This window comes from Primulina eburnea, chromosome 3, assembly GCF_022965805.1.
Source record: "Primulina eburnea isolate SZY01 chromosome 3, ASM2296580v1, whole genome shotgun sequence".
Taxonomy (NCBI): Eukaryota; Viridiplantae; Streptophyta; class Magnoliopsida; order Lamiales; family Gesneriaceae; genus Primulina; species Primulina eburnea.
The window spans coordinates 48,627,087-48,639,013 of record NC_133103.1 but is presented as its reverse complement, the minus strand read 5'-3'; the positions used below and the strand labels follow the sequence as shown (position 1 = coordinate 48,639,013).

The 11,927-nt window shown below is 33.8% G+C and overlaps 2 protein-coding genes across 2 annotated transcripts; both read right to left on the bottom strand.

The window, feature by feature from the left end:
- Window positions 1-397: 397 nt before the first annotated feature.
- LOC140827769 (receptor-like kinase TMK4) lies at window positions 398-3,823 on the bottom strand. The gene is made up of 2 exons (XM_073190592.1): window positions 1,460-3,823; window positions 398-1,228 (listed from the first exon to the last, which is right to left on the bottom strand). Exons 1-2 carry the CDS (start codon window positions 3,726-3,728, stop codon window positions 714-716), a joined length of 2,784 nt encoding a protein of 927 aa, XP_073046693.1. The 5' UTR covers window positions 3,729-3,823; the 3' UTR covers window positions 398-713.
- A 4,511-nt stretch (window positions 3,824-8,334) lies between these two features.
- Window positions 8,335-11,373, bottom strand: LOC140827768 (protein TIC 22-like, chloroplastic). The gene is made up of 7 exons (XM_073190591.1): window positions 10,873-11,373; window positions 10,206-10,280; window positions 9,832-9,888; window positions 9,535-9,594; window positions 9,382-9,462; window positions 9,252-9,287; window positions 8,335-8,627 (listed from the first exon to the last, which is right to left on the bottom strand). Exons 1-7 carry the CDS (start codon window positions 11,275-11,277, stop codon window positions 8,535-8,537), a joined length of 807 nt encoding a protein of 268 aa, XP_073046692.1. The 5' UTR covers window positions 11,278-11,373; the 3' UTR covers window positions 8,335-8,534.
- Window positions 11,374-11,927: the final 554 nt, after the last annotated feature.

Genomic DNA, 11,927 nt, shown 5'->3' with positions numbered 1-11,927 from the left:
TATATATATATATATATATATATACTCACTTTTCTTCTACACACGGCTGAAAACTTTGTACATCTGTAAATTAGTAAGACATACATACGTACATTCAATTTAGAGAATTTAAAATTAAATATTTATAAAATTATACATATAAAGTTTAATTTATCAATATTTCAGTTTCAAATGAAACATCAAATTTTCTTGCTCAATTCTAATGAAAGACGTAGAAATTCGTAAATACGTAAAAGATGCACACGTATTGCATGTGTTATTATTATTTTTAATTTGATCAAATAATACTAAACAATTAACACGAAATTATTTTCAATTTAGAAGAGCTGTTCGATTTAAAAGAAAAGTTTTGTTTAGATTTTTTTCTAAATCTTATTAACCACGACAAAGCAAGAAATTGTTGAACACCTCTAATACTTTGTCTTTCTTTCACTTTCTTGACCTTTCACAATCACAAGGTCACATTTGATATTTCAACTTCACTATCTATCCACTCTTCAACTTCCAAGACAATCCAATCAAATGCAAGAAAACATTCTCATCAACTCAGGTGATGCTACATTACTACAAGAAAAATGTCTACAAATCAAGAAAAAAGAATAAATTAAATACACCTTGCAAGCTTGTTTAGTAGTACCTCCGCGGTGTGGGACTCGACTCATCTTGCACCCGTCTTACACGACTTGTTTCGATATCATTTGTTCTTTCTTGTGCTACCTACAATCCGTCGAGCTAAAGCTGTCTACGAATCCGGAAGGTTTAGCTGGAATGCTTGACTGCGTTTGGCTGTACGAAAGATCGTCGAACATTCTTGAAGTACCTTCATTATCTTGCCATCTTTGAAGGGCTTGAGGAAGGCTCATATGTAGATCAATGCCGAAACTTTCTTCTTCTTCGGGTTTAGAAGGTCTCCATTGTTCGACGAGCGGGCCCAGGATATTGACCGCATGCCCCATGTCAGGTCTTTGATATGGCTCGCGGGCTGTGCAGTGACCGGCAAGTTCTGCAGCTTTGCAAATGCTATCGTACGTTTCGTCGTCAGGCTCAAGAATAGGGTCGATAGACTTCCGAAGGTTGTCTTTGTTGATGAGGACTCTGCGAAACCAAGTGACTAAATGAGACCTATCGTCTGGCATTCTTTCGTCTAGCGCTTTTCGACCGGTGATGATCTCCATTAAAACGACCCCAAATGCATAAACATCCACTTTTGTTGTCACTCTGCCAGTAGCTGTAAATGGAAGTCTTTAATATCTTACACAACCAACAATTTACAAAGATCGATAAGAAAGAAATAGCTCTAGTTGTACACAAGTTGAAAAAATCAAAGAAATGAAGCAACTTCTCAACCATATTTTCTTGAAACAAATGTTCATGATTAGATCGTAATAATTCAATATGTAATGGCCTAACAAAAATAACAGCCAAGATTTTGTGTAGAAGTTGCATAGGAAACTCTTACCAGCATATTCAGGTGCAAGATAGCCGAATGTTCCAGCCAACCGAGTCTCAAGCGAATATTTGCCATCAGGAGCATGTTTGACTAATCCAAAATCTGCGACCTTTGCTCTCATATCATCACTAAGAAGTATATTTGAGGGCTTCAAATCTCTATGAATGAAACTTTGTTGAGCCAAGCTGTGAAGATACTCGACACCTCTACCGACGTCTAATGCTATTGTCACCCGCTGTTTCCAAGTAAGAGGCTGATAGCCAAGTTCTTCCCATTCAAACAAATGCTGGCTTAAAGTTCCCTGAGGCATGTACTCGTAAACCAAAAGCCTCTCGCTCCCATTAATACAGTAGCCAAGAAGAGCAACCAAATGCCTGTGCCTAACTTTAGTAAGAACCGCGATTTCCGCTTGGAACTCATTCATCCCTTTCGTACCCATTACTCCGGATTCCATTCTCTTCACAGCTATCTTCGTGCCGTCGTGCAATTCGCCTTTGTAAACGATTCCAAATCCTCCTCTGCCCAACACGTTCTTGTCACTGAAATTGTCCGTAACTTGCCTAAGAATTTGTATCGAGATAGCAACGTTTCCACCTTCAAAAATAGGAATGTCACTGTGATCACCACTGCAATTGCTATGTATCTCACTCGGAACTCCAGCATATCCTTGTACACTATCAGTTACATTAGTTTTCACCATTTCTTTCCCTAGTTCAGACCCCTCAACCCTCCCAAACCTCTTATGGCGTCTCTTCATATAGCACTTAAAAGAAACAAACAACAAAACTCCAATGAATAACACAACAGCTATTACCACCCCCGCAATCATACCGGCCGAGGTAGACCCTTTGGATGATCCGGATCCATCCAACCCAGAATTCGATCCACCCCCCGGCGCCCCACTAGTTCCACCACCATCACTCACATTCTGTCCAAGAAACACATTCCCAGCATTATTAAACTTCACTCTTGCAGGGAAAACAGGGATTGGGCCAGATAAATTATTATTAGACACATCAAAAGTTTGAAGCTGGGACAAAGTAGTCAAGACAACCGGGATTGTCCCGGTCAGCTTATTATCATTCAACATCAAAGTCCTCAAAGACGTAAGATTCGCAAATGCGGGCGAAATAGTACCAGAAAAACCTTGCTTCCCCATGTTCACGACCACCACATTACCCTTGGTATCACAATTGATAAAGCTCCAACTACCAGGACAAGCATTATTTCCTGTCCAAGATTGGGCCAAAGACATAGGATAACCTAAAGCACCAGCAACATCTATAAGTATACTCACCTGCGGATCACAAGGGCCTGGCTGTTGTAAGCAAAAGCTATTAGTGGTACCAATAGTGGTATGAACATTATCAGAAAACTTTGGATAAGGCCCTTGCAGCTTATTATTCTGCAAAGTTATATTAACTAAATTTGGCAAAGTCATCAAAGAAGGTGGCAACACACCAGTAAACTTATTATCCCTCAACTGCAAATCAAACAAATTCACACACTTGGACAAATCAGGAATCCCACCAGAGAAAGCGTTTTCCTGTAACCACACCTGAGTCAGCTGGGCCATGTTAGCTAGCACATCTATGGTACCAGATAACCCCCCTTGTTGCTGATTATTGAGCCAAAGATTTTGAATCTCCGATCCGGAAAAGGACTTCGGCAGGGTACCATTCAAGTAGTTGTAAGACAACCTCAAGTTTTGCAAATTCGGGAATGACCCAAAAATATCCGGAATGATCCCATAGATACTAGCATTGCTGGCATAGAGAGTAACAAGATTTGAACTTCCAGTCAAATAAGTCGGGATCTCCCAAGGACCAAGTTTGTAATTTAAGCTCATACTCAAAGTCTGAAGATTTGTGAGGCCTAAAAGGAAGTTCTTGGGAACGGAGGTGAAGCCATTGTTGTCAAGAAATATTTGTTGTAAAGAAGTCATGTTCTCAAACGAAGGCAGAGTTCCGGTGAGAGAGTTTTTTTGGAGGGCGATGGATTCAAGTTGGGAGAGGGTGTTGATCTCCGGGGGGAGCGTGCCGGATACGGAGGCGGAGTTGAGGTTGATTCCGGTGACGAAAGAACCGGTGGAATCGCAGTTGATATTTGTCCACTTGCAAAAGTGGGTGTCGGAAGACCAACCGGTGGGGGTGGGAGAGAGGGAGGAGAGGAGCATAGACATGGCAGCTGAGTCGTCGGAGGAGGTGAGGATAGGGAGAAGGACGAAGAAGAGGTGGAGGAGGAGTATGCGGCGGCGTAGGGGGGACGGGGTGGCCATCGGTGGTGGTGGTGAGGAGAGAAGTGAAAAATAACGTGTGGGGATTGGACAGAAGAGAACCAACCTAGTTCACAACATCATGTGGGCGGTTTCAACTTTTTATGCGTACAAATTCAATATATACTACTGTTTTGTGTGTGTTTTAATTTTAAATAATTATATAAATATGATAATTTTATTTCCTTTTAAATTAATTATTTTTATTTTATTTTACTAGTGATATAGTCATTTAAAATTTTAAAAAAAATATAGATAAATACACGATTTGATTTCAAAAAACAGATAAATACACAATTGAAATTTTAAAGAAAAAACTTGTATGAGACGGTTTCATGAGTCGTATTTTGTAAGACAAATCTCTTATTTGGGTTATCCATGAAAAAGTATTAATTTTTACGTTAAGATTATTACTTTTTATTGTGAATATTTGTAGGGTTGATCGGTCTCACATGTAAAGATTCGTGAGAACGTCTCACAAGAGACTTAGTCAATTTTAAAATAGAATTAAAGATATCAAGCTTCGTCCACATCTTCATCCTCGTTTGGTCTTCGAATTTCATCATCATCTTCATATTCGTCGGAGGATCGGATATTCATATTCTAGTAAAATATCCTACTACCATACAATTGTGTTTTTTTTTTTTTTTCCAAACTTGATTTATTTTGATGGAGTCGTGAATATTTACCAATTTGTTAAATAAACAATAACAAAAAAGATTAATATTAAAATAATAAACTAAACATCTCAGGAGAAATTATAAATAATTTATTTCTACACAATTATCATACAAAAATAGCATAAACTTTTATATTAATAATTTTATTAATATATATATTTTGATTGACTATGAGTAATATCTTGCTAGACCAACACAACTATCTCCGAACCTGATTACCTAATTAATTAATTGAATCCAAAAATCTCTATTTTACATTCCTCGATTACGATCGAATATCTGATCCTTCAACAAATTCGTATAAATAAGGTAATTTCAGATATGACCCAACATGGAAATAAGGTAATTAATTTACCACCTTTACTTTTTATGAGTATGTCTCTTGTGAGACGGTCCCACGAATCTTTATTTATGAGACGGATCAACCTAACCGATATAAAAAGTAATATTTTTTTTGGATAATCCAAATAAGATATCCGTATCACAAAATACAAGTCGTAAGACCGTCTCACACAAGTTTTTGTTTCCATTTTTTTAATATAATACAAAAACATTGCATCTGTATAACATAGTAATAAATATGATTTTTGCATGTATCCAATATCTTCACATTTAGTTCTCTGTATAAAAATTACAAGATGCAAGTGATAAAAAAACTATAAAAATATTACTTTGTACTTCAAATTCTCCATTAATTTTTTACAAAAAAAAATTTCATTAATATGTAAATTGTAAAGTTTGAGATTCCTATACTAATCATTTTGATATCCAAATAACAAATATATTTTTTTTTTCTAAAAAACACGCTATAAAAACATTAATTTTTACTTCTAATTCTCCATAATTTTTTTTATAAAACAATTTTTCATTATTATACTAAATTATAAAGTTTGAGATTTCTATATTAATCATTTTTGGTATTGAAAATCACAGAATTTTTTTTCTTAAAATACCTATTCCTCATAATAGCATTATTATTATAAAAAATTTAAAAATGAAATATATTTCTAGGTATATACAGAAAAAAAAATTAAAATATGACATCTCACTAGATTATTATTGAGTAGATCTCATGTGAAACGGTCTCATGAATCTTTATCTGTGAGATTAGTCAAATCTATCGATATTCACAATAAAAAGAAAGTAATACTCTTAGCATAAAAAGTAATATTTTTCATGGATGACCCAAATAAGAGATCGGTCTCACAAAATACGATCCATAAAACCGTTTCACACAAACTTTTGCCATTATTATTATTATTCAACATAAAAGACAAATATTTTTTGAAATTTAAATAAAAAAACACATTAATTTTTTTCCCCTATTTTTATATTAGTATGGTACAAACGGTGTAATCTAAAAGTAAAAAAGAATTATTATTTATCGCATCGGGTGAAACGTTACACTATTATAAACAACAAAAAATTAAAATTGTTCTTTGAGACGATAGTCAACTAGAGACATGTGTTGCAAAAGCATCGAACGCATGTTGCACTGTGTCAACTCATAGAACACCACAAACGATTGTATCCATCTGTTTTTGAGTATTTAAAAGCGTCGTTAAACGTGAAAGATAAAACATTGATTGATTAATTATTTTTATTTCGTTCAATGTTTGGTTTAAACTGTACGAATGATTAGTGTCACTGATCGTCTCATCCATGAACCAGCAATATCATAGAAAATATGTACATTTTTAATAAGACCAAATGGTAAATAGACAACATTATTCAAGCAATGAATATCAATCACTTCATCATTTTTTTTTTTGGGTTCCAAATAACCTTTATTCATCATTTTACAACATCACTCAAATGATATATTCTAGGCTAGATTTGAGGTAATACATCAAGATTCATCCAACGATGATAAAGAAATACGTGTGTTTTTTCGCGTCTTTCAATACATTACATCACGTTGAAAAAAACGATGCGACTCTTTTTCTGTGTCCGTCGAATCAACCATCATGATATTACCACAAAGATAGCATGAAACTAACCTACACAAACTATTCTAATCAGAAGTTTTATCTCTAACATGATGAGTGGTAGATTCTTGAATTATCTCTTTGATTTTCAACACTTATTTATTGTTGAATGAAGTATATTGCACAAATAAAAACTATACAACTTAGAGAAAACATATATTTTTTCTTTCAATATTTTCATATATATATATTTTATCGTATATATATATATATATATATATATATAATTAGCTCACCATATTTTACAATTTCTGGAGCATCTTTTCGCCACCTCTAAGATTTCTGAAATTAAAAATATTTATTTGGTTGTACTGTAACTCGTTATCCATGAATGATGGGTTGCGTGGGTCATTTCTCAATCTATTTCGTATCTATCCATCGTGAGCCACACCATGTTGTATGAAAAAGAATGGCATGTGCTGTTCTACCTTTTTAACTACTAAATCATCATTTAAAATTTTAATAATATTTTTAGTAATATTCTTATATATATTAATATGTTCTTATTGATACTAATGATTGAATATTACTACATATTATCTAGAAGGCTAGACAACTTATATGGTGCATTAAATATGTGATTTCAGAATTACCCTCAACTCCATCGTTCCAATAACAAATAATAAATGAAAAAAGGAGGTGGTTTGGAATAAGAGTACGTCTCTTGTGAGACGGTCTCACGAATCTTTATCTGTGAGACGGATAACCCTATCGATATTCACAATAAAAAGTAATAATCTTAGCATAAAAAGTATTAAGTACAAATTTAAAATCAGTGCATCCACATAACTCACATTTTTTCTCCAATTCTTTTGATTATCATAAATGTTTTATGATGTCTAAATCGGATTTCATTATTTTGTATTTGGATGGATATATTTGAAATATATATATTTCGATTATATTTTTATTGATAATAGTAAAACAATTCATGAAATCTTTAATCCATAACTTACTTATTTACACATTAGGTACACACAATATAATATATTATCATAATTAAAATGAAACACTACATAAATATGGAATAGTGAATTTGAAGTTATAATCCATGCAAAAGTATTACTTTTTATGCTAAGAGTATTACTTTTTATTGTGGATATGGGTAGGGTTGACCCGTCTCACAGATTGTGATCCGTGAGACGGTCTCACATGAGACCTACTCTGAAATTTATTAATCAATACACAACCTAGTGTTGAGGAAATGAATTTGAAAACCATGTATTACAATTAGTTTTATTGTTTACAATGAAACAATAGATCAAATATTAAATCAACAATTTACATTAGTGATAAATAGTAAAATGAATTTCAAATTACATCATTATTGGATGAATTTTTATTGTTATGAAATACTATATAAACATGTAATAAATTGATTTGAAATTTATGATATTATTATAACGCACGATGTATTATCTTACGGGATTGTGTTTTTATCGCCTATTATATCTTCATCTATATTTTTATCGCCTATTATATCTTCATCTATATTTAGATAATGTGTGGTTGTTTGATTGTTATTATTCAAATCTTTTTTGATACCCCTTTTCGTTTATTAATATGCAAAAACTTGTGTGAGACGGTCTCACGGGTCATATTTGTGAGACGGATCTCCTATTTGGGTCATCCATGAAAAAATATTACTTTTTATGCTAAGAGTATTACTTTTTATTTTTAATATGGGTAGGGTTGACCCGTCTCACATATTAAGATCCGTGAGACGGTCTCACATGAGACCTACTCTTATTAATATGGATACTAGTCATGATCGCACATTTTCTAATTGGAGCCTCTATTGGTTACCTTTGTACATGTCCATATCATCTTTTCCGTTCACACATCTTGAACATGATGACTAGCGTAGGGGGAATCGAGCTCCTGACCAGTAGTACCGATAAATTTCGGTTAGATAATTTATTTTAATTTCGACATTATACGAAGTATATATGCATTAGACTAAAACATATTATAAAGAGGCACTGCACATGAATCCGATGAAATATATAAAACATATTCTTCACCACACTTGGGTAGCAATAACAAACCCACCCTTCTAAATTCCAGTTATAACATGTTGGCAAGAATATAAGCTATAACATTAATATGGGCAGAAAACCTGAGCACACCACCACCTTTATTCAGCTTGATTTTTGTTGTTGTGATGGATCTGTTGAAACGTCAAAACCAGGAGGAATAAAAACGACATCGTCCCATAATGCCGACGAGCTATCCTGCAATGCAAAGGGACGACTGAATAAGTTTTGGTAGTAGGCTACATATCGCTATTCAATCTAAAATAGTGTGTCGTATAGAAAGGAAAAACAAATAGAGATTGAGTTCTAGATCTATCCTTCTTGCGAAAATGAATTGATTCACAACATACTTTGGTGAGAAAGGAAAGAACCAAATTGTGTCATATATTGATTACATTTTCGTATTCGAGCTCAAACTCTTTTAAATAACTCAAACAATGAAAAAATTAACCATTTTAGGCTGGAACTTGAGAACTCAGCTCAAATAAGAGCTCGATGCGTATGGTTCAATCGTAATTATCAAGCTTTGTTAAATGCTTAAAATGTTATAACAAATAATATATATTTGAACATTCAAACTTAGCTAATATATTCAAAATTAGTAAATGGTTAAAATTCAAAAAATTTAAATACTAATCAACAAAAACTCAAGCAAGCTCAAAATGCTAGTGAACAAGCTCAATTTGTTGGCATCTCGAATGGGCGAGGTATTATTCAACTTACCCAAACAAAAGAGACAACAAGATATCAAAGTTGATAGTGCACATACGAAATTGATAAGAATCCATCGACATAGATTTAAAGTTATAATGATTCCCTCACCTTCATCCCTTGTACTATCTCTTCAAGAACAGCAACCTAACAGAACATCCACGTGTCAAGTGCTATGAGAATGTATTGAAAAATAGATATGAAAACAATGTTTTGCAGAAACAGGAACCATAAACTTAACCTGAATATCGCCTGCCCTAAGGGCAGGGTTCAACTGTTTTTGATCACGTGAAGCTCGTAAAAGAGATTTCTCAAGATCCTCCTGTTTTGAGTAATGATCAACATGAAAAAGGTCCATGTAAATAATTTGAAACAACTAGGAGTTTAAGCCAACCTTTCTGAAGAAAACAGGGCGATATCTCTTATTTTGGCTCCTCAAAATCAAGCTTTTGGACTGCAAGACAATAATTCCGAGGGGATAAGTTGATGGGTCATGGGATCTTCTCAAAGCACTTGTAATGTTGTATTAAAGTAAATCTAAGTTCACACCACATCCAATTTTGAGGCATGGTACAGTTTTGATTGTGAATATTTCGGACATGCAAATTTGAACATCAGAATTCAATAGAACTGAACATTTCACATGGATTCAGAAGATATGCATAATCTGTGAACTGAGAGAGTGAGGAACCTGAAAGACCGGAATCCCGGGAAAGCTCTCATCCTGAAGACCAGCCCTTTTTCTCTCCTGAAGAAAAATATCACTAGTAAACCCGAACAACCCCAAACACATACAAGATAAGAAGGAGAACTATTCTATCTATAACACAACCTCCATTACAGTTCATCCTGTATAGAGAGAACTGAATGTCTTTCAAAAGAATACACAAAAGAGCTGTTTATTGATAAATATCAACAGATGCAGTGGAACAAACCCAGGATTGATTAGTCAGAGTTAACAAATCTGAGTACTTGCAGAGAAGCAGGACAAAATGATTTTAATTTTCTTTTGCACCATTCAGGCCATTGTACTGTACTTTCTCCATATGCCACAATAACTCTCACCTTCAAGGCATTCTTTATCTGAGAAGCTTCGGGTATCAATCGCAATGCCACACCTTCAACTTTAAGCTGAAAAATCTGAGTCAACCGGTTACCCGTTATCATTAGTAAAAACCATCCAAAGAAAACAAACTATTATAAATTATCACACTAAAAATATTCTTGTAAAATCATAAATCAAAATCCATCCTATGGACACAGTACTAAGACTCAGTAAGAACTGTAACACAGCTTCGACCTACATGAAAAATAAAGTTCGAATTTTTCCACAGCAGAAGTATGTGATTGTAGTAAAGAGAATAAAAAGATTCAAAATTATGATGGACCAAACCAAAACTAAGGTCTATGAGGTTTGAACTCTAGGCAGCTATGCTTTAAGAAACTACATAGCACGAAAAACTACTCTAAACTTTCTACAAATTATTCGTCCATCATCACATTAAACAAACCCATGAACATAATCTAGTAGCATTTGTCCCAAGGCCACTCACACAAAAACCAATATGAAAAAATTACATCAAACCAGGTGCAGGCCACATATTCGAGCAAACGCGTCAACGAGTCCAAAGGCCACACACACAAAAACCAAAATGAAAAAATTAGGCCACATATTCGAGCAAATGCGTCAACGAAAAAAGTAATTCAAAAACATTAAAGAGGCAGCAAATACCTTGCTAAGAGCAACAGCCACAACCTGCGAGTCAGAACTCATAGAAGAATCCATTTTCTTCATCTGATTTAAAAGGGCTTCAGCATCACCTTCACTAAAACAGAACAACCCAAGATTTTTCCCGGAACTTCCCGAAACCAAAACAAATTCTTGGGAACCATTGCTCAACGCATACACGGGTACTCCAGCTAGCCTCTCATCAATAGCCTCAGCAGGCATAGACTTATTCTTAATGCTAGTGCTGATACTCTGGTTTTCTGTCGAAATTTTGGCAAATAAAGAGGATTTAGAATGGAGGTTGGTTCGCAGATTGTTACAGAAATCGGAGACGTGGGTTTGTAGCGAAGTGAAGGCCTGGTGGAGGAATTGCTGCGGTGGAGATTGCTTGTGTTCGAAGGAATTCATGGTTTCGGGGTACGGTGGAGAGATTTTGTGGGGTTCAAGGATGATGCTCGAAAACTAAACGACCGAAGACAGTATGGAAGAATTATAGAAGCTAAAGTCTTCCCTTTGTAATATAAAGTGTTCCTTTTGTAATATAATAATAATAATAATAATAATAATATAATCCGTTTATTTTTAAAATAGATAAATCATTTATGATATTTTATGACATCTTTTTTTACAAAACATATTTTATTTACTAAAGCTAACTTCTAATTCACATTATTACAACTAAAATTATATTTCCATTAAAGTAGGTCTCTTGTGAGACGATCTCACGAATCTTTATCTGTAAGACGGATCAACCCTACCGATATTCACAATAAAAAAATAATATTTTTAGCATAAAAAGTAATATTTTTAACATAAAATGTAATAATTTTTCATGGATGATCCAAATAATTCACAAAATACAATCCGTGATATCATCTCACGCAACTTTGCCTTTTCATTATACAATTTATTGATGGAACTTTTCTTTTAAATCCTTTAATCCGATAATTCGATCATATTTTTATTTATAATTATAAATTTTATATAAATATATCACTCTTTAAAAAAATGTATAAAAATATCATGTTTAGATAATTATTAGTTTACTATGACTAGTA